This window comes from Panicum virgatum, chromosome 3N, assembly GCF_016808335.1.
Source record: "Panicum virgatum strain AP13 chromosome 3N, P.virgatum_v5, whole genome shotgun sequence".
Lineage (NCBI taxonomy): Eukaryota > Viridiplantae > Streptophyta > Magnoliopsida > Poales > Poaceae > Panicum > Panicum virgatum.
In genome coordinates, this window is record NC_053147.1 from 11,913,572 (window position 1) to 11,935,766 (window position 22,195).

General features: G+C 47.1%; 3 protein-coding genes and 2 pseudogenes across 3 annotated transcripts; 4 read left to right on the forward strand and 1 right to left on the reverse strand.

Annotated features, from left to right (window-relative positions):
• The first annotated feature begins 2,034 nt into the window (after nucleotides 1–2,034).
• LOC120664299 (heat shock 70 kDa protein 15-like) lies at nucleotides 2,035–7,231 on the forward strand. The gene is made up of 10 exons (XM_039943456.1): nucleotides 2,035–2,280; nucleotides 2,437–3,664; nucleotides 4,214–4,423; nucleotides 4,551–4,646; nucleotides 4,750–4,968; nucleotides 5,268–5,462; nucleotides 5,541–5,687; nucleotides 5,789–5,938; nucleotides 6,118–6,248; nucleotides 6,577–7,231. The coding sequence occupies exons 2-10, from the start codon at nucleotides 2,495–2,497 to the stop codon at nucleotides 6,806–6,808; spliced, it is 2,550 nt and encodes an 849-aa protein (XP_039799390.1). The 5' UTR covers nucleotides 2,035–2,280; nucleotides 2,437–2,494; the 3' UTR covers nucleotides 6,809–7,231.
• A 1,375-nt stretch (nucleotides 7,232–8,606) lies between these two features.
• Nucleotides 8,607–12,475, forward strand: LOC120664301 (annotated as a pseudogene).
• Nucleotides 12,476–15,546: 3,071 nt separating this feature from the next.
• LOC120664302 lies at nucleotides 15,547–17,542 on the forward strand (annotated as a pseudogene).
• On the reverse strand, nucleotides 17,203–19,770 carry LOC120664303 (60S ribosomal protein L18a-like protein). The gene is made up of 5 exons (XM_039943457.1): nucleotides 19,548–19,770; nucleotides 18,284–18,451; nucleotides 17,965–18,097; nucleotides 17,776–17,893; nucleotides 17,203–17,648 (listed from the first exon to the last, which is right to left on the reverse strand). Exons 2-5 carry the CDS (start codon nucleotides 18,291–18,293, stop codon nucleotides 17,556–17,558), a joined length of 354 nt encoding a protein of 117 aa, XP_039799391.1. The 5' UTR covers nucleotides 18,294–18,451; nucleotides 19,548–19,770; the 3' UTR covers nucleotides 17,203–17,555.
• Nucleotides 19,771–20,793: 1,023 nt separating this feature from the next.
• Nucleotides 20,794–22,170, forward strand: LOC120664306. The gene has a single exon (XM_039943463.1). The coding sequence runs from the start codon at nucleotides 21,225–21,227 to the stop codon at nucleotides 21,792–21,794; it is 570 nt and encodes a 189-aa protein (XP_039799397.1). The 5' UTR covers nucleotides 20,794–21,224; the 3' UTR covers nucleotides 21,795–22,170.
• The last annotated feature ends 25 nt before the right edge of the window (nucleotides 22,171–22,195 follow it).

Here is a 22,195-nt window from a genome sequence, read left to right on the forward strand (position 1 = left end):
TGGTGATAGATTTTTTCAGACCGCTGGCTGGCTGTGGCCATTTATTTATTTTTTTCCAAATGGTGGCCGGCTCCGAGAAGTTTCCCTGCGGTGGAATGGAGGTGGGTTCCATAAATGATGAATTCTTTCAGTAACAGTTTTTTTGGGATAAATTTTAAATCCTTCAACTACGGTCTTTCTGGGAGGAGGGAGTATGAATGTAGCATCTTTTTGGACAATTATCCATTCATCTTCTTCTATTTACGGCTTCCTGTGAGATTTTCTATTCTATCCTCGTGGAATCCTCATGTTCTCTTTCCTAGGATATTATCAATATCTTTCTTGTTGCCCCTTAAGCCCCATCCACGATGTGATACCCAAATACTCTTGCTCTATTTTAGGCATCACTCTCCACACTACAGCTATCATGCCAAAATGAGGCCAGGGCTTGAAAATTCTGGAGCGATGCAAGTTGAGGCTCTAGTGCCCTATCAATAAAGAAAGATTTTGTGCAGTCCATAAGAGTAGAAGCACTTTGTGGTGGCAGTACATAACAAACAAATGCGGCTGGAGTTTATCTTATATGTGGTCCCACGCTTGTAGCAAGGTTCGGTGCCAATTTTATCAATACATTGCAGCATGCGACGATGATGCTTGTTTTTTCACTCTGGGTCTCACTTTTTTTCTAGCTTCACTGTCACACAATGGAGGTCCCTCCTCTCCTTTCTTCTCTACTCCATTCAGATTTTTTTTTCACTCTTTCTTCTTATTCATACTTCTTTTCCTCCTCCAGTGTGTTTAGGTTGTGTGTGGGATGGGTGGGGACCGGAACTCCCCAACCCCATGCTAGACCTCTCCCTGTATGTGCTCTTCCTTGTGAACACGTCCGGCGATAAACCTCGCACTCGCCCGAACATCCCGCAACGAACGCGCGACTACGAGTCACCGCCAGTGTGGAGTTCGAAGAAATGAACTGCTCATCCGTGATTCGACTCCAGCGGGCTTCCCATCCCGTCCCCGCCGCGGTAAATGAGACGCTGGGCGCACTGTTCACGCGCCCAACGGATTGCCCATTGCGTCTCGGAAAAACGGGGTACCTCCCTCCCGTCCCGCAGATCCGCGCGAGCCCCCCCGGCCTCCCATCCCAACTGTCGCTCCCGTCCTCCCCTTCTCCCTCTCTGGTGCATCTCGGGCGGACGGAGCACCGCCACCACCACCACTGGCGCGGACGGAGATCCGGCGCGGATGGACCACCCCCACCGCTTCTCGGGCGGACGGAGAAGCAGCTGCAAGAGCCGGCGGCGCACGAGGTCTTCTTCACCCCCCAGCGCTGGATCTTCCACTGCCCCGGCACCATCTGCAGCAGGTGCTCCTCGACTCGCCCCTCTCGATCTCATCTCCCGCTGGTACGTTTTTTTGAGGAGGAGCGATTTTTGGGGAGCATCGATGCATACCTCCGTGGTGGAGTTGGAACAGAGAAGGAACGATTTTGGGGGTGGGGGGAGAGCGCCGCCGGGAAGGAGCTGTCAGACCGATTTGGGGACGACGACCCGAGGGCGCCGTCGGGAGTGCTGCAGCGCCGGCAGGATCTTGATTCCGGCTAGGGGCTGTACGCGCCGGCGCGACGCCGTCGTCCACCGGAACCCCTCGTCGCCTTCAAGGTTCACGCGGGAACCAACGGCCGGCGGCGGAGTGGACGGGGATGCGACGGCCGTTCCGCAAGCCGCTGGAAGGAGGCCGCGGTTCTTCTTTCCCAAAGGGCGGGCCCCACGCTCTGCGTCCCGGGCGAATGCCGATCCGCAGCCGCGAACCGTTGGAGTCGGTCTAAAAAGCGGACGCGGAGCCGCGTTTGAGAAAACACTGGCACGTTTGTGGTTTGCGGAAACAAACACTTTATTCAAATGCGCTGTTTCGGCTAGGCTGGCTGAGCTGGTCGTTGGCGCAGCTGGCGGACCTCCCCAGTCCCACCGGCCAGGCACTCAAGCATCAACCAGCGCTGGCTGCAGCCGAACGAGCTGAAACAGGGCCATAGCCCCCGACCTCGAGCCCTGTTCAAACTCGAACACCACATCCAACCGTCCGTGTGACTTCCCATTAAACCAACGCCTCAGATGGTGTCTGGTGGCTCAGGAACGGAGCGCGGAGGGTTTCTCGTTCAGACTTTCTAGAAGATTCCCCGGCCCCGGCGGCGCCCCACCGTATATCACCGCCGCCTCCACCCTCCTCCGGTCTCCAAAGGAAAGCGCTGCCCCGTACTTTCCCGCTGCGGCGCTGCGAGCTTCCACCGGCCTCGACCTGCAGGTACGAGTACGATCTAGGTTTCAATTTTTCTGGTTTTTTTGCGGGTTTGGAGGCGTCGGCTCGGGCGGTGGTTTTGGGGTCGGCGGCTGGGATTCGTGGTGCTTTTGGCGAAAACTTCATGGGCGCTTAACCCGTAGATCTCACTGCTGTTTGCAGGGTTTGATTGTGATCTAGATCTAGCCTGTACTGGTCGGTAGCTGAGCGCGAATCGACGATGAGCGTAGTGGGGTTCGACCTTGGCAATGAGAGCTGCATCGTCGCCGTGGCGCGGCAGCGCGGCATCGATGTGGTCCTCAACGAGGAGTCGAAGCGGGAGACCCCAGCCATCGTCTGCTTCGGGGATAAGCAGCGGTTCATCGGCACTGCAGGTGCCGCGTCCTCCACCATGAACCCCAAGAACTCCATCTCGCAGATCAAGCGCCTGCTCGGCCGCAAGTTCTCCGATCCCGAGCTGCAGCAAGATCTCGCCTCTTTCCCATTCCGTGTGTCCGAGGGTCCTGATGGGTTTCCGCTTGTCCATGCACGGTATTTGGGCGAGGAGCAGGCGTTCACCCCCACGCAGCTGCTTGCCATGGTTCTGTCCAATCTGAAGGGCATTGCTGAGGGTAACTTGAATGCTGCGGTTGTGGACTGCTGCATCGGTATCCCAGTGTACTTCAGTGATCTTCAGCGCAGGGCTGTTCTGGATGCTGCCACTATTGCGGGTCTCCGTCCATTGCGGTTGTTCCATGAGACAACAGCCACAGCATTGGCATATGGTATTTATAAGACTGATCTCCCGGAGAACGATCAGTTGAACGTTGCATTTGTTGATGTTGGTCATGCCAGCATGCAGGTCAGCATTGTTGGTTACAAGAAGGGACAACTCAAGATGTTGTCCCATACGTATGACCGGTCCCTTGGTGGGAGGGACTTTGATGAGGCCCTCTTTAAGCACTTTGCAGCCAAGTTCAAAGAGGAGTACAAGATTGATGTGTACCAGAATGCCCGTGCATGCCTTAGATTGCGTGTAGCGTGTGAGAAGCTGAAGAAGGTGCTCAGCGCCAACCCTGAGGCACCACTGAATATAGAGTGTTTGATGGACGAGAAGGATGTGCGGGGGTTCATCAAGAGGGAGGAGTTTGAACAGATTAGTGCCCCAGTGCTGGAACGTGTGAAGGGGCCATTGGAGAAGGCACTGGCTGAAGCTGGCTTGACAACAGAAAATGTTCACTTTGTTGAAGTTGTTGGTTCTGGTTCTCGTGTTCCAGCCATAATCAAGATAATTACAGAATTTTTTGGGAAGGAGCCAAGGAGGACTATGAATGCTAGTGAGTGTGTTGCACGAGGATGTGCTCTTCAGTGTGCTATTCTCAGCCCCACTTTTAAAGTGCGGGAGTTTCAGGTAATACTCATAAACTCTTTTGCACATTTGGTGTAATCCATTGGTTGGATTGTAGCAGTACTAGGTATATATGATGTCTGTCATCGCTTTATTGATTGTAATGGGCACAGCAATAATTGTACTACGTGTCAATCATCACTTATTTCTTTTTAATACTGTATTCACCCTTTGAAATCTGCTTGTTGTGGTCTGGATATTTATTATACTTGAAAGTTTGGTGACAGCATTTGGTGTGTTGGCCTTTTTTGGTAGTATCTAGCAAATAGAATTATTTTGTTGATCATTCAACTGTTTGGTTAAAATGTTATTCAGAATGTTCTTTAAGCCTTTAATGGGAGAACTGCTCAATTAGGTTTTTCCTTGTATGCGCTATTGTTATGGTTCCCTGTGCATTAATTATGGTGTATCCATGTGACATTCTCACTTCTTATTTTACTGAACCTTTGAACATAAATGATCTTAAAACTGTTATGAATCAAAGATTAGTGTATGACATGTGCTATTACGCCCTGCATATCTAGTGATGACGCTGAATTCACACTTTTGCAGGTTAATGATGGGTTTCCTTTCTCAATTGCATTGTCATGGAAGCCAGACTCCCAGAACAGTGCACCCCAGCATTCCGTTGTATTCCCAAAGGGGAATGCTATCCCCAGCGTTAAGGCTCTGACCTTCTATAGATCAAGTACATTTGAAGTTGATGTTTTGTACGTTGACACGGGTGACTCACAAATTCAACCAAAAATAAGCACTTACACAGTAAGCAACGCCTTAATGTTTATGTTATTCAATAGTTTTGTTTGTGCTGTTCATCTCAAGTATGACGTTCTGGCCCTTGCCAGTATTTAATAGTTGCTGATCTGCTATGATGCGCTGAACTCTGCAGATTGGCCCTTTCCAACCCTCCAAAGGTGAGAAGGCCAAACTGAAAGTTAAAGTTCGTCTCAACATCCATGGGATTGTAACAGTTGATTTAGCAATGGTAAGTTACAAGACTAGGTATTTGTAAGGTATTTGTAATCTTGCTTGGATTAGCACCATCGATCTATTGTTTTTGTAACATTTTTTGTATTCTTCTTATGCAGATGCTGGAGGAGGATGTGGAAGTTCCAGCTTCATCTGTGAATGAAGCTCCGAAGGATGCCACAAAGATGGACACAGATGATGCACCAAGTGATCCTTCTGGAACGGATGTGAATATGCAGGAGCCTAAAAGTGCTGATACCACTGAGGGTGCTACTGCAGCTGAGAATGGAGCACAAGATCCTGAGGAAAAATCTGTCCCAATGGAAACTGATGCAAAGGTATGAAACAAACTTTGGAGTAGTACACATGCATTTTTTTTTGCAGCATACTAGTGTATTTATTTATTTGTTTTTATTTTGTTACATATGAGTTTCCATATTTTGCCCTTGCTGTCGATTCAGGATTTTATATTAAGGTGTTAAAGAAAAGATTAATTTGTAGGGCAACATTCTTGTTCCGTTCATGTGTGTTACAATATTGATTTTTTTTAGCAAGTTAGATGCTAGTATGTATTCTTGAATGTGTTTGGGTTGTATGCTAGGACTAATCATTTCTTAATTGACTTTATTTATTTTAGGTTGAGCCATCGAAAAAGAAAGTTAAGAAAATTTCTGTTCCAGTCAATGAGTTGGTCTATGGTGCATTGCCCGCTGCTGAACTGGAAAAGGCTGTAGAGAAGGAGTATGAGATGGCTCTTCAGGACAGGGTAATGGAAGAAACCAAGGAGAAGAAAAATGCTGTGGAGGCTTATGTCTATGACATGCGTAACAAGGTATATTGAGATGAATTCCCTGACGGTCTTCGTCTGGTTTCAAGCAGTATATAATTGTGTACTTTTTCTTGTGTTTAGCTCTACGACATGTACAACGATTTTGTCACACCAGAGGAGAAGGAAGCGCTGATTGCTAGGCTTCAGGAGGTTGAAGATTGGCTGTATGAAGATGGTGAGGATGAGACAAAGGGGGTCTATATTGCTAAACTGGAAGAACTTAAAAAGGTAGATTCACTGCACTGATTGCCTCTGTCTGCCTATTGTTTGGTATTCTTTTCTTCATGTTTTATGCATTCTATTAGCTCAAAACATCTATTCGACTGCAGATTGGTGATCCTATTGAGGCAAGGTACAAAGAGTGGACCGAGAGAGGTTCCGCTGTTGACCAGCTGGTATACTGCATCAACAGTTTTAGAGAGGCTGCGCTGTCTAATGACCAAAAGTTTGAGCACATCGATATATCAGAGAAACAAAAGGTAGTTCAATAGTGATGTTCTGTCTCATAAATCCCTTGATCTTTAGTCTTGCTGTGCAGGTGTGAGTCCACCTATTACATGAACACACTATAGATGTCTTTTACAGCCTATAGTTATGTAATCAGTCAGTTGTAAGAGTCAAATCCTACTGTTGGTTGCTAATTGTTTTTTCAACACAGGTCATCAACGAGTGCTCTGAGGCAGAGAACTGGCTGAGAGATAGAAAGCAACAGCAGGATGCTCTACCAAAGTTCGCTAACCCTGTGCTTCTTGTGTCAGATCTGAAGAAGAAAGCTGAAACACTTGACAGGTTCGTTGTCAAAGATACTAACTACTCCCTCCATTCCTGAGGAGTAAAACAATTTCAAGTTTGACAAAGTTTATACAAAATAGTATTAATATTTATGTTACAAAATAAGTATCATTAGATTAATTATGCAATATATTTTCACACTAAATCTATTTGGAGACATAATGTTAGAATTTTTTGTATAAATTTGATCAAACTTAAAATTGTTTGACTCCTCAGAAAGTGAGAGTTGCATTCTTTTTGGGATGGGGAGGGGAGGGAGTAGCTCTGCACATAAATCTGAGTATGGTACTGTAATTTGAATTGGTTCTGAAACCTTGTTTTACAGGTTCTGCAAACCGATCATGACAAAACCTAAGCCAGCTCCAAAGCCGCAGACTCCACCACAGACTCCACCGCCGCAGCCTGAAACCCAAGCACAGGAGCCTCAAACACCAGAGCAGCAACAAAACGGTGCAGGTGCAACTGGTGTGCCGGCAAGTGAGGGAGGTGCGCAGGAGGCTTCTGGGGAGCAAATGGACACGGACAAGCCTGAGAATTCTGCTGAGGCCTCAGCATAGTTGGGTTCATCTTCTCCGTTGTCGATTGAATTTTCCTGTTGCTATGTTTGGTTGGTGGTAAGTTAGGCGAAACTGATGCTCTCCATACTATTTTATGTTGGGGATTGGGAGGTTGAGTAAGCCATATGTCTCACCCACTGTTGTGATCTGGATTGGACTAAAAACCGAGTAGATATATGTTCCATGATCGAATTGTACCAATGAATCTCATCACCGAATGTCTTGATTGATTCGGCCAAAGGTAGAGTTTTACAGGATGTTCAATCCATCTGTTCGATTCCGTACTCGAAGTAAATTTCCTTGAAGCAAAGTAGAACAATAAGTTCGGGTGTGTTTGGAATTAGAAACTCCTGGTGGGATTTTGTATGGACATGATTCTGCTTGAAGTCCTCAGATGTTGTGCTTTACCAAGTTTCTGTTAAATGCTTTTGAGCCTCTTGTGAACTACTTCCTTCCAATTTCAAATTTTATATTTTCTCAACTTTCTCAGAGAGAGTCAAACTATTTTTATATTTGATCTAAATTATAGAAAAGATTACAAAATTTATAACGCTTTTAAAAAAGTTGGAACTATTTAGAATTTGAACTTGAACGCAGGGAGTAGCTCCTTTTAGTTTTATCCCCTTTCTAAGAAACCTGCCCTGCAATGCAGTGTCGCTGCATTCTTGATTATTAGCGTGTCTGGTATTTTAATGGTAGAAGTCACACGGATCGCGATCGACTGATTGCACACACAAATACACTGACATTTTAGGGAAGGACTAAATGGAGCACGTTTCTCCGACAGCAAGGAAGCTGACTGCTGACCGTTGCTCTCTTGCTTTTCGTTCACTTAATTCTTCTTTTTTTTTTCCTTGAGGCAGAGAATGGAAAGAAATTCTATCGTTGCCGTGTTGGCTCAGTAGTCCGGCACAATGTTCAATTCGTGCCTCGAAAAGAAGCTTCTTTTTCCCTCTGCCGCCTGTTCTGCAGCTTTGAACGTTCGGTCCGGTGAACACGCCGGTCACCGGCCGGCGAAATTTCCTTTCGCGTAGGGCGCATGTGCATCGCGAGTTCTTTCCTCGGCTGTTTCCCTGTCGCATTGGAGAAGTTCCAGCTCTCCTGAAGTTTCTTCAGGCCGTTGGTTTGGGGACAGAGAGCATGCCGTGGGCCCCGGTTGGCAGTGAGCCTTGGCTGGCGTTCCGAGTGGCGAGGATGACAGGACGCGGAGAACGTTGGGCCAGCGGGTGGGTTCTCTAGTCCCCCGCTAACTCAGGCAAAGGCAGGCCTGGCCGCCGGCGGTGGTGGGGCCGCGAAGCAAACGCGAGGTGCGCACGATTCGACGCGCCTAACCAGTTGAGCTGCGCGGGGGATGCAATGCAGTTACGCAACTGGAGCGCGGTGTCCATTTGGCGTCTGATCTAGGGGTTGGTTCCGTTGCTCGTCGCGCAAGGTCTCTCGCATACCACAATTTTGTGGCATGATTGCGAAGGATTTCGGTGAGACATTATTGATTCTTGGCGGCTAGAGAAAGAAATCAAACGCTAGCCGCGGCCGATGAAGATTGCAGGTGCCAAATGTGGCAAATAAGCTCCTCAGGAGTAGAACCAGAAAATTCGCCAGCAAGCAATATGGAAGACAACAAAAAGAAAGCTCGTTCGTTACAAAATCTGGCAAACGCAGTCCAGAATCGCACGCACCTTAGAATCAGTTAAACATCTTATGATAATACTCGTATCATCAGGCAGTAGCAAACTGTACAGACGGCCGCTCCACCGAGCGAGCCAAGGTGAACTAATTGACCCACCAGAATGATGTGCGTGGGTTCATTAAGAGGGAGGAGTTTGAACAGATTAGTGCTCCAGTGCTGGAACGCGTGAAAGGGCCTTTGGAAAAAGCCTTGGCTGAAGCTGGCTTGACGACAGAAAACGTGCACTTTGTTGAGGTTGTCGGATCCGGTTCTCGTGTGCCCGCCATAATCAAGATAATAACTGAATTCTTCGGGAAGGAACCTAGGAGGACAATGAATGCTAGTGAGTGTGTGGCCAGAGGTTGTGCTCTCCAATGTGCTATTCTCAGCCCCACTTTCAAAGTGCGGGAATTCCAGGTATTTAACTCACTATCTTTTTACATTGTAATTCCTTTTTTGCTGTTATTTATGTTTTTGGTATTGTAAAAGGTAGCTCTTGGTTTGATATCTTTTGTTAGAGGCATGGATACCTTCGTCTGTTTTGACGGCACCTTCATCTTTAAATATGTGAAATATTTGTCTATTTGTTTCATTATGCATCTTATTTTAGTTGACTGCTACATTTTGCATGTTGGTTTTTATAATATTTATTTTTTATAATTTTGTTGTCCACTTGTATGCTTATGATATTGTTCTCATTTTGTTATTTGTTAACACAGATCAATGTATGTTCACTAGTTATGCTTGGTGAATTATCTTCCTTGAGAGTAATGTTCTTATGTAGTTAGTATTGTATAATAGATGTTTGATTCTTAGATAACTGTTATATTCTTGTCCTGAATTATCTTTTGAGTGAATGCTTAATTGATTACATGTTATTTGCCCCTTTTGCCTTTATGCATCTTGTATAACGATGCTTCATTTTTTGCAGGTTAATGATGGGTTTCCTTTCTCAATTGCTTTATCATGGAAGCCAGATGCCCAGAACAATGAAACACAACAAACAATTGTATTCCCAAAAGGGAATGCCATCCCTAGCACCAAAGCTATGACCTTTTATCGAGCCAATACATTCGCAGTTGATATTGTGAATGTTGACACAAATGATGCACAAATTGAGCCAAAAATTAGCACTTACACGGTAAGCTGCTCTAGCCAGTATGCTTTTAAGTAAGTTAGCATTTTGAGAGTATAGCTGGGCAAAATTCAATCTGGTCGCAGAACAGTTTATTTTACTTATTTTCTATCATATACTTGCAGGTTGGCCCTTTCCAATCTAGCAATGGTGAAAAGGCAAAACTGAAACTGAAAGTCCGTCTCAACATACATGGGATAGTCTCAGTTGAATCAGCAACGGTAATTTGATCATTTATTGTTTGTCATCCTCTGGAGTAGCATGTAATGTCTTCTTTATGTTGTTGGTGTAATGTGCTTTGTGGTTGGATGCAGATGCTGGAGGAAGAGGAAGTAGAAGTTCCAGTATCAGCTACTAATGAGGCTCAGAAGGAAGCTACTAAGATGGACACAGATGAAACACCAAATGACCCTGCTTCTGGAACTGATGTGAATATGCAAGAGTCTAAAAGTGCTACGGACACTGCAGAGGGTGCTGAAAATGGAGCACCAACTTCTGAGGAAAAATCTGTTTCAATGGATACTGATGCTAAGGTATGGTTTTACCGTTTACAAAGTTTGGGTTTGGATTTATTACATTGAGATGGTCTAGAGTGGAATTAGTGTCCTGTGGTGCCTTGATATGACATTTCATTACTGTATTAGTTTCCAACATGGAAGTACTTTGCTGATCATTTAACAATCATTTTCTTGTTCTAAAAAAAGTTGAGTTCCATAATGTGCATAATGTGGTTCATGATTGTCGCAAGTCATATATAACAAGAAGAATACAATAGAATTAAAATATATCCCTGTTCTGTTTTTGCACGCTTGAATTTTTCTATTTTCCCTTTGTCAAAATGGGAGACTAATTAATGCCTTTGGAATTGACTTTTCTTGTTTTAGGTTGAGCCATCGAAAAAGAAAGTTAAGAAAACTAATATTCCAATCTCTGAATTGGTCTATGGTGCTTTGGGGGCTGCTGAGTTGAATAAGGCTGTAGAGAAAGAGTATGAGATGGCCCTTCAGGACAGGGTAATGGAAGAAACCAAGGAGAAGAAGAACGCTGTGGAAGCTTATGTTTATGACATGCGTAACAAGGTATGTTGATCTGCACGTTCCAATATTCTCCAATAAAATTTGTGAATAGAGCCTGAATTTGTTTTTCTTCTATCCAGCTCTATGACAAGTACGGTGATTTTGTCACACCTGAGGACAAGGAAGGTTTGATTTCTAAGCTTTAGGAGGTTGAGGATTGGCTGTATGAAGATGGTGAGGATGAGACCAAGGGAGTCTATATCGCTAAACTGGAAGAACTTAAAAAGGTATGCCTAAAGTACACTACATGTATTAAATGTAATCTACTGATACAATTTTTCTTCTGATTTAATGTCTTAGATGATGGAAGTTTTTTCTTTTTTCAATTGTAGGTTGGTGATCCTATTGAGGCTCGTTTCAAGGAATGGGAAGTTAGAGATTTTGTTGTGAACCAACTGGTATACTGCATCAACAGCTTCAGAGAAGCTGCACTGTCTAATGACCAAAAGTTTGAGCACATCGACATATCAGAAAAGCAAAAGGTAATAACTAATTCTAAATAGAGATAGTGTAATTGAGTTAATTCCTTTTCATATTCCCTTGATAAATTTGTTTTTTCTTCACCAGCAATGTGCTACACGATATTTGAGTAGTAGTGTAGTACTAGGTCATTGGCTTGCATTTCCTGATATAGCTGTTTTCAGTTCCAAAACACAAGGGTGTCTTTTCATTTTTGTATTAGTTGGCAGTTGCAATGTTTATGTGGTAAATGGTGGTAAGCAAAAGGTAATAACTAATTCTAAATAGAAGTAGTGTAATTGAGTTAATTCCTTTTCATATTCCCTTGATAAATTTGTTTTTTCTTCACAGCAATGTGCTACACGATATTTGAGTAGTAGTGTAGTACTAAGTCATTGGCTTGCATTTCCTGATATAGCTGTTTTCAGTTCCAAAACACAAGGGTGTGTCTTTTCATTTTTGTATTAGTTGGCAGTTGCAATGCTTATGTGGTAAATGGTGGTACTGTTGTCAGTTACTAACCCTTATTTTCTTCTAGGTCATTAATGAGTGCTCGGAAGCAGAGACTTGGCTAGCAGAGAAAAAACAGCAGCAGGATGCCCTGCCAAAGCATGCTAATCCTGTGCTCCTTGCTGCTGACCTTAAGAAGAAAGCTGAAACACTCGACAGGTTAGTATATGCCTATGCCCTCCCTTTTCTGTGATTGGCCTACCGCCCTACCCTAATTGTTTACATGCACGTGTAAGGACAACCTTCTGAGAAGACTAATCCTTGAACCTTGCTTTACAGGTTCTGCAAACCAATCATGACAAAACCCAAGCCAGCTCCGAAGCCACAGACTCCGCCTCCAACTGAAACCCCAGCACCTGAACCTCAAACACCGGAGCAGCAGCAACCAGATGGTGAAAACGCTGCCGGTGAACCAACCAGCGAGGAAGCTGCTGAGGAGCCTGCTGCCGAGCAGATGGACACAGACAAACCTGAGGGAGCTGCAGATGCCTCAGCCTAGAGCCTTTTATCTTTGCACAATCGACCTTGTTACCAGCTGCTATATGATTGGTAGGGGGACCAACTGGGCGAGATGGTTGTTTGCCGCATTTCTTTGAGGATGTATTGGGATTTTGAGCTATGAAAGATGCGTTCCTTTTCTTTACAAAGGAGGTGGTTGGATGGACGATGAAGGATAAGGGCAGTAAGGGGCACCCTTTCTCAGGTTTTGGTGCCCCACGGGCTCCCTGTAATTGCCATTGATGATGGTCTGTAAGACCATGACATTCTAGATTTTTCGTGTTTTTATTGTAAAGGGTTACTTCAAATTCTTGCTAGAATACCATTCTTCAATTTTCGTGCGTTTGTATGTTGGCCGTCTCTTCTTAGTAAGGTGAAGGTGATGTCCCGATCTCCTTAGACTGTTGAATCAACAAGTAGCTGGGCGCTCAATTGCATAGAGGTATATATTCATGCAGCCAAGTTACTCCGGTGTTGAAATCAGAACACCTTGGCCTTACGCACTAACTTGGCCAGAACCAGAAGAGGGGTTTTGACAGGCTCGAAATGCCCTATTAAATGCAAATGGTGAAATGGGGTGAAAAATAACAGCCAAGTCATCTATTCCTGGAATGCAAATGGTGAAATGGGTAAAAGAGATGGGGGAAAGAAACATGGAATATTGAGATCCGGACAGAGTCACACTGTCCAAGCCTATGGAATGTTGAGATCGATCCGGACAGTGGAAACAGGGCTGTCGATCGAAACCTGCCTGTTGCTTTGGTTCCCTTGGTCAGCCATGAGCAAGGCTTACAAAGCAACAACAGGAACAATGATACAGTCAATCACCCGCAGGCAGTGGCACTACTGATTACTGAATGGTGCAGATCAAAGATGGCAGGCTCCACCAAGCTAGACTCTGAAAGTTCAACGCTGACAGCCCCTTCCTCTCCATGTAATCGATCAAATCTTTTGCGTGATCATCCTTATAGTCTGCAACTAAAGAATGCTGCAAGAAGACAACCGTTCCAAACTAATGCGTTCAGTAGATTACTCAAGTTTTTGGTGGAAGGCGCAGCCCCTTTTTTTTTGCAGGTAAAGAGAGTGCTTTATTAACTAGACACCAGTTTGATTACAATCAGTATTGATGAGATCAGTGACACACACAGGTGCCTGTCTCAACCAAATTACTGAATGGGTATTGCGCGTAGCTAATGCAACTAATTCATTTGCCACCTTATTACTCTCTCTTCACCTGTACTACCTTCCATTCCACCAGGCACCAGGAGCTGGGCTAGCTCTTTGCATTCTGTAATGATGAAGCCAATTTCTGATCTGTCAGTGTGCTTGTTCAAAAGGGCTTGTACCACTCTCTCAGTCCGATTCCAGTACAATTGGTTCCTGACACCATTGAGATGCCAGACGGACACCTTCCACGCAGGCCAATGCTTCAGCTTCCACCGCACTGCCACAGTGGAATAGCGCCCTCCAGGCTGTGAACTTGATCATCCCTGCACTGTCCCGTCCTATAATCCCTGCACCTGCACGCCCTGTTTCAGCAATAAACAATGCATCAACATTGATCTTTACCCACCCGGCCGACGTTCTCAACGATGTTGCTGATTCTCCAAGTTTTTTCCTAGCCTCCAATGCACTTGGTGACGGGCTTTGCATTTGACCTTTGTTGGAACTGTCTACTACCTGTTGCCGGATTTCCATCGGACTCGCTTTGAGACTGAGCAGAGCATGTATAGATATTGTAACTCCTGATGGGCCGGAGTTGTGGGTGATGTTGTTATGCACCGACCAGTCTATCCATAGCATCAGCAGCGTATTCTCTTTCGGTTCAGGATCACACCAGTCCAGCAGCAAGAGAAGCCAGTCCGGGCCTGAAAACACGAACTGTTCCTCATCCGGCAATAGCCAGTAATTTCGCATTGCTTGTCTAATATCATTAGCTCTTGGGCAGGACACCACTGCATGGAAGCTAGTTTCTGACGCCAGCCCACACAGGTCACAGGTGTCCTCTACCTCCAATCTCCTCTTATATTTGTTTTGCTTTGTAGGGAGGATATTCTTGCTCAATTTCCAGGCAAAAAATCTGACTTTTGGTGGACGTTTGGTCTCCAAATGTTTGACCACAACTTCCTTTCACCATCAGGACAGCTGCTAGAAGGGGTGGACTCATAGTTTCTCAGCTTCAAAGCAAGGTTATAGACACTTCTCACTGCAAAAAGACATGTCTTCTCGAAGTGCCAAGCTGTTGTCCTTCTTGCTGGAAGTTTGATTTTAGCAATGGCCTCTACGTCAGCAGGATTAAACAGAGCAAAAATCTGTTTAAGTCCCACTCCCGTCCCTCTGCATCCGGGAGTTCAGATACCCAGCGAAACCTGTGCCGTCCTCGCTTGTAGTAGTTGACCACAATGTGAGATCAGCATCCAACCGAAGGTCTAATTTTCTGGATTAAGATTCATCACCATTTTGTATTGGGTATGAGAAGAATAATCCGCTGGATATACCTAAACAAATCCAGATTTTGAACACGACTAAATAACTTTTGGAACCGAGATTAATTATAAAAAGCACCAGTGGTCTAGTGGTAGAATAGTATTTTAACCCGGGTTCGATTCCCTGCTGGTGCATTTTAATTTTTATCCACTTTCAACTTCTTTCTTTCTTTTAAACCCACGCCGTGTTTAGTTCCAAAAATCAAAATTCTAAAAAATCCACTTTCAACTTCTTTCTTTCTTTTAAACCCACGCCGTGTTTAGTTCCAAAAATCAAAATTCTAAAAAAAATTTCGGCACCTGTATGGAAACTTAAATCTAGACGAAATAAAAAATGCATTTTGTGACTGCTGCTTGTAAATCGCGAGACGAATCTAATAAACCTAATTAGGTTGTAATTAAACACTAAATTGCTACAGTTAACCATCTCTAATGACGAATTAATTAGGCTCATTAGATTCGTCTCGCGATTTCCAGACGAGTTCTGTAATTATTTTTGTGATTAGTCTATATTTAGTACTTTAAATGTAGAAAGATGTCCTTTCAAAAACGTTTTACGAAGGCAACTAAACAGGGCGCCAGCCTCCTTTTGCCGTTGACCTTTGTGTGCCTCTGCCTCTTCGTTCTTCTCCTTGCTGGTCGGAGAAGAACAAGAAGCATAGTCGTAGCAAACCGTCCAGTCCTCGCGTCCCCGGCTTCCATCACAGGCCTCGCATGAAGCAGAGTACTGGCCTTGCATTAGCACACTCCCACAGGGAACCCCCATCGCGCGCGCATCACGCCATTGTTGCCACATGCTCCCCTATCTATCCATCCTATCCATGCCATGCCAACCCAAAGCTGCAACGCGCATGGAATCGAGCCTTGGTAGTAGCTAAGCCTTGCCCTTGCATGCACACTCAGCCATGGGCGCCCTCCGGAGCTTCCTCCCCTCCTACCCCGAGCTCCTCCTGGCCGCGCTGTGCTTCCTCTCCCTCGCCGCCCTCCGCCTCGCGGTGCGCGCGCGGCGGCAGCGCGCGCCGGTGAGCTGGCCCATGGTGGGCATGCTCCCCTTCGTGCTCGGCAACCTCGGGCGCCTCTTCGACGCCACCACCGACGCGCTCCGGGAGTGCGGGGGCACGTTCGTGTTCCGCGGGCCGTGGCTGGCGCGCGCCGACTTCCTGGTGACGTGCGACCCGGCGGCGGTGCAGCACTGCCTGGCGTCCAACCACGGCGGCTACGACAAGGGCCGGGACTTCGCGGAGATGTTCGACGTCGTCGGCGACGGGCTGCTGGTCGCGGACGCCGCGTCGTGGGTGCGCCAGCGGCACGTGGCCGCCACCGTCTTCGGCAACCCCTCGTTCCGCTCTTTCGTGCTGTCCACCATGGCGCGGCAGACGGCGCGGCTGCTGGTGCCGTTCCTCGACCACGCCGCCGCCGCCGCGTCGCCGGACGGGCTCGAGATCGAGGACGTGTTCATGCGGTACTCGCTCGACGTGTCCTACGCCTCCGCCTTCGCCGCCGACCTGGACACGCTGTCCGTCGCCGCCGGTCCCGCTGGTCGGCCAGGCGACCCGGGTGGCCAGCGAGGCTGCGCTGTTCCGGTACATCGTGCCGGCCTGGTGGTGGAGGATGATGAGGTGGCTCAACGTCGGCACCGAGAGGAGGCTCGCCGAGGCAAAGGCGGTCCTCGACGAGTTCGTCTACCGCGAGATCGCCAACCGCAAGTCCGAGTCCCTCGACGCCGCCTCCGGAAGGCGAGGAGGCGGCAGCGACCTCCTGTCCCTGTACATGGCGTGGCCGAGGGACCCCGGCGTGACCGAACGGCAGCGGGACCAGTTCCTCCGCGACTCTGCCGTCGGCTACATGTTCGCGGCCAAGGACCTCATCGTCGCCGCGCTCACCTGGTTCTTCTACATCCTCTGCACACACCCGCACGTCGAGGCCAAGATCCTCCAAGAGATCAAGTCCCTCCGCCCCAGCGCCACCCTCAACGCCACCGGCGGCGGCGAGCACGCCGTGTTCGACTCTGACGCGCTCCAGGCCGCTTCCTACCTCCACGCCGCGGTCCTCGAGACGCTGCGGCTGTTCCCGCCGGCGCCGTTCGAGGAGAAAGAGGCGGTTGGCGACGACGTGCTGCCGGACGGCACGAAGGTGCCCAAGGGCACCAGGGTCATCTTCTGCATCTATGCCATGGGCAGGATAGAGGAGATATGGGGCACCGACTGCCATGAGTTCCGGCCGGAGCGGTGGCTGTCCGATACTGGCCGAGTCCGGCACGAGCCGAGCCACAAGTTCGCCGTCTTCAACTGCGGCCCCAGGAACTACCTCGGCAAGAACCTGGGACTCAGCAACATCAAGATCGCCGCTGCGGCAATCTTATACAACTTTCAGGTGGAGCTTGTCGACGGTCACGCGGTCGAGCCGCAGAACTCAGTGGTGCTCCACAGCAAGAACGGGATGAGGGTTAGGATCAAGAGAAGGAAGGCAGCATGATGCATTGTGCTGCCACGTTGCATCTATTAAACCTCCAAACAAGAAAAGGAAAGGGGAAAAAAAGAGAAGTGAAGTGATCGAGAGAATAAAGAAATGAAGCACACATTCCAAATTGGTCTGCTTCTGCCTATGTAATTTCACCCTGATTGGATACACGGTCTGAGTTCCGATCAGGCAAAAGTTATCAGTACAAACAAGTTCACAAGTTTCATGAACAGAAGGAATTTCTGAACATATCTTCAGGTATGCCCACAAGTTCAATAATATGTACTCATGTACACTTACAGGTAATACATGAGACAATGTATCATGCTAAAGACAATCCTTGATTTCCCTTATGCAGTCCAACAATAAATGGACCAAAGAATGTAAAGAATATTTCTGTCAGTAGTTCGTCCGCCAAAGCTTTGCAATTGATATCTTGTACCTATCATTCAGGTCAACTCGCACAGCTATTCAAGAACCGTTTGTTTACACAACATATCAGCAGAACAGAGAGGGCTATAATAGCTGCAGCTGTAAAGATGACTGCCTGCACACACAAAACCAGAGGATGTGTAAGAAACAAAAATATGTCCTTCTACATGCCTAAATTTGAAGTTCCCTTATATAGCTTAAAGAAGGTTACGCAGAAAATATGTGGTTGTTCTGAAACTAACCAGGACAGCAGAAGCAGCGAGTCCAGGCCGCTCCCGAGGGTCCCTATTGTAGTACTTGCAGCAATAAAGAAGAGCTGCAACGTACCAAATAATAGGGCACAAGAAACCTAAAAGAAAACTGCAATAGTAATATGTTCAATACAGCATGCAACCCTGGAAAAGAGAAATTGGAGGTATACACTGACTCACCAAGACCAGCCTATTCCACAGCCAAAGCAGGGGAGTCGTCTATCAAAGATTGACAATCGTGGATTTTCTTCATCTCCAATTAGTGTGTACTTCCCAAGGCACGCCTGGCAACGACAAAATTCATCTGACCTTCCTGTGAAATTCAGAAGAGTGAATGAAGTTAATGCAAGATGGTTCCAAGATATCTTTGAAATACTCTTCGTTATACAGTCTGACCACACTTATTTTGAAATGACAGTGAGACTTCTAATGTCTAACCAACATGTTAATAGGTATTGTACCCAGAACCTGAGGGTATGTAAGGTATAAAAGAAGTTACCTCCCCTCATAAAAACAAGGCACAACACCCAGGCAGCAACAGTATTATAGCTGCCTGTCAGAGGAACATCCGATGACTTTGAAGCCTTTCAGCATTTGCAGATATCTCACTGCTGTTGTAATGGCTTAACGAAAACTTGTGCTAAGAGCTAGTCATGTCAAGTAGCAGCTGCACAGATCAGACATGAGAAATTAGCATGAAAAATCTGATGGTACCTAACTTGTCAAAAGCAAAATTTTGTAGAAGAAAATGCATTTCAACAATTAATATTTTAGGCAACTCAGTGTACAGAAACTATGATGCCGTACTGTTTTTTCTCAATTCAAAATCAAGCAGCACAGAAATCTTGAAGTTCCTTTTAGCCTGTTGTCAGCTGTTTAGCTTTGGCTTGAACATATAAGCACAAAAAAGTGTGGATATCTTTTATGTATACTTCTGAATGGAAGCCATGTGATCTTTTTGGTTTAACTATTTATTGATAGGTTGGTGCTTGCTGTAGGCTTGGCGATCATTGGCTGTAACTGTAACTGTAACGGAATTGAGGCATTTAGATTAAATGCCCTATCCTTTATTTAGATTTAAAAGTGCCATATTTTCTATGATGAATAATAATATATAACGGATTTACCATCATCATATGAAAAGTTAGTACGTTAAACTAGTATCCAGATGCATTAGCCTATGCAAGAGGTTAGTCACAAAAGGAGAACAGAGAAGCTACAACACGAGATGCAGCTATATCTGTTACAAACTTATGCTTTACTGGGAATATTAGATTGATCATCAACCTGAACTCAAGGCTCTGGTGCTACTCTAACTGAAGTAGATCTAAGGAAGTTCGGCTTGCGGGATATACTGACAATTACCAGAAAACCAGAGCAATCTCTTTCCACCCTGTTTAGCCCGAAAACGAAGAGCGAAAACAGGAGTAGCAACAGCCAGCCAGCCAGCCACAGATTCGCTGCCCAAAGGCTCTATCGCAGCTCCGGTCAGCCATACCGTCGAGCATGTTGCGCTCGCAAGTCAACGCCCCGCCCCAACGGGGGACAAAGAACCCATCGGCCCACAGTACCCCAGCCTCTGCAACCGCGCAGTCCCCGGATAATTCAGCAGTAGCTGCATTCCCAGCCGTGAGTCTAGCAATGCTCCCGCCGCGCCCAAGAGAATAAAGGACTCGCATCGATTCCGCGGCCCGCCAAAGCAAAGCAAGGGGAACCTTGATACCGCCCAACTGCGCGATCGAAGATGGGTCGAAGAAACTTACGGCGGTCGGGTCGAGGCTCATGCGAGGAAGGAGGCCATGGAATTTCCTCCGCTTGCTTCGAGCTTCGGTCGGCTCGGGTGGGTGGAGAGGGACGCGGGGCGTGGGGAACGAGCTGGGCAAGTGGTGAAGGCGGAGGAGGTGCCGAGGTGGAGCCTGGAGGTGTGCGCCGCCCGGTCGGCCCGTGCTCTGCCTGTCGGGTGGGGGATTATGGTTTCGTCAAGTCACCGGGCGGGATGTCATGTGGCCACTTGAACGATCAGATCTGAACCTTGGTCTCGCAAACAAAAAAGAGATCTGAAGCTGCTAAGACCAGGCCACCAGGGTAGCTGATGGAGATAAACCAATTTCAGAGGCCTGAATTTGAATATTATGGTCATTTTAGATGAACCATTCCTCATGCAGATTAAAGGAGATCGAGAGAGAAATAAACTAACTTCTTTTTCGATCATCCCAAGTTCCCTCCAATCCAACTATTTTTTCATCTCCAATCGTCCCGATCCCCTTCGGTCTACGCGGAAAATGGATGTATTCAAACAAGCACTAAAAGTTGTTCTAGATGAAAACGTTTAATTTCAAGGCCAAGCTAGAACTGTGGTTCAACGTGGACTGCCTTGGTCGAGAGTCAAAATAACCAGTTTAGTTGATCTTTTGCTTAGGGAGGCCGGTCCCTAGATAGTTTATCTTAACCTACCTTGTGTTTGCCACAGACGAGCGAGGTTAATAACGCTGTTTAGGCGATCAGCTAGTTTAACGATCTAGAGGGAATTAAAAAAAAGACGAACACCTTGACTATGGAGCTAAACACGATACAACCTTTCCTTTCAAAAAAAAAACGACACAACCTGTGAGTTCTATACCATGCATGTTCGTACTTGGAACACTAGGCGTAACTTGAAGCACTCGTAGTACACTATACTAGCGCTTCATGTTATTTATTTAGCCTTTCTTGCCGGAGCTGGTTCAACAAGTGCATGCTAACCTAAGTCGTTAAAACAAATCACGTACTACTAGTAACTCAGAACACGACCGGCGATTCACGTCTGTAGCAAAGCTAACACGAACCAAGCAGCAGATTACTGGCAATCGCACGCGGTTTCTTACCTAGTCCACCTAGCCACGCGCCTACGCGTGGATTCAGAAATTTCGATAGACGCGCCAAGTCTCCATGAAGTCAACGCTTGTACGTGCTTCAGTACCACTTGATCATACGACTGACCGTGTTCGATCCTGATTCGATCCCCAGCCTGATCACCCCTGCCTGCGATTTGATCATAGGACAACGCCGCAGTGTTGAAGACGATGGAGCGCCTAATTAACCAGTCATGTGAGTCACTTCCACACCACACGGCCAAACATAAGAAGGAGCCATGGATGACTGATAATAACAAGACAGCATAGGATGTTAACAGGCTCAGACTTTCAGAGGTCTTGCTCTTGCCGCGTAGTTGAGTGCCGAAAGCAAAGCGTGCAATTTCTGTGCCGTTGCGTGATTCCGCGTGGACAAATCCTTGGCGCCATGAATTAAAAGGGGAGGATGCATGTCCATGGGACCTGTGCAGGCAGCGAAGATCGAAGCATCAGCTGAGACGAGCGCAAGCAGGCAACAAAAGCTCCTCAGAGACGAGCGCAAGCAGCTCCCACTCAATCGAGGTCTCCCACCGTCACCTCTTCTTTCTCATGGACAAAGCCAGCATCGCCGCTGCCCCTCCCGCCGCCGCCGCCACCGCCGCCGCTGATCCCCGCGCGCAGCCGCCGGAGCAGGAAGCAGACGATCAGGCGGCCGCGCGGCTCCAGCGCGCCTGCGCCGCGTGCCTCCGCGCCGCCGCGCTCCTCCTCGTGGGCTACAGCTTCGCCGTCACGGCGTGGCGCTCGCGCCACGAGCCGCGGGACCTGGCGTTCGTCACCGGGTCCTGCGCGCTCCTGGCGGCGCTGCTCGCGTGCCTCCGGCGCGCGGAGAGCCTGACGCCGGCGTCGCCCGCGGGGGAGAGGCGGCTGCTGCAGGCCTCCGTGTGGGCGCTGTCCACCGCCCTCAGCTGCGCGTTCGCCTACCGTGTCGCCGCCGTCATGCCGCCCGTGCTGGCGGCGCTAGTTTGGTGCATGACCGCGTCCGTCGTCCTCACTGGCTTCTTCATGCTCGTGCTCTGCAAAGACCAGCAGCAGTACCAAGCCATGGACAATGTCGACCGTGACGCTGCCGGAGAAGGCAAACAACTCGACAAGATTAGCACTGCTGATGAATTGGTGTAAGGAAGTACTCGTAACAAACTGACGATTCTTTCGGGACGCTTGCCGTATCCTTATATAGCATATACACAACGTGTGTGCAGAGAGAATTTTACCAACCTTTTAGGAGGGCGTTTAGTTCCAAAAAAAATTCCTACAGTATCCATTACATCGAATAAAAAAACTAATTACACAGAATAAAAACAACTAATTACACAATCTAACTGTACAAGATGAATCTTTTAAGCTTAATTAGTCCATGATTCAACATTAATTGTCAAATAACAACGAAATATGCTACAGTACCAAAATTCAAACTTTTTCGCAAACTAAACACAACCTTAAACGGTTGAAGGTTGATCATCGTTTTCTGCAAATGAATTGGTCATTTGTTAACCCACTTCGTTTGTTTGTTTACCATCGTT

Coding starts and splice junctions, on each gene's coding strand:
- LOC120664299 (XM_039943456.1), top strand. CDS start 2,495: ATGAGCGTAGTGGGGTTCGACCTTGGCAATGAGAGCTGCATCGTCGCC. Junction 4,969..5,267: donor CAATGGAAACTGATGCAAAG/GTATGAAACAAA, acceptor TATTTATTTTAG/GTTGAGCCATCGAAAAAGAA. Junction 6,249..6,576: donor AAAGCTGAAACACTTGACAG/GTTCGTTGTCAA, acceptor CTTGTTTTACAG/GTTCTGCAAACCGATCATGA.
- LOC120664303 (XM_039943457.1), bottom strand. Junction 17,894..17,964: donor TGTGGAATAGGCTGGTCTTG/GTGAGTCAGTGT, acceptor TTACTATTGCAG/TTTTCTTTTAGGTTTCTTGT. Junction 17,649..17,775: donor TCGCTGCTTCTGCTGTCCTG/GTTAGTTTCAGA, acceptor TTGTGTGTGCAG/GCAGTCATCTTTACAGCTGC.
- LOC120664306 (XM_039943463.1), top strand. CDS start 21,225: ATGGACAAAGCCAGCATCGCCGCTGCCCCTCCCGCCGCCGCCGCCACC.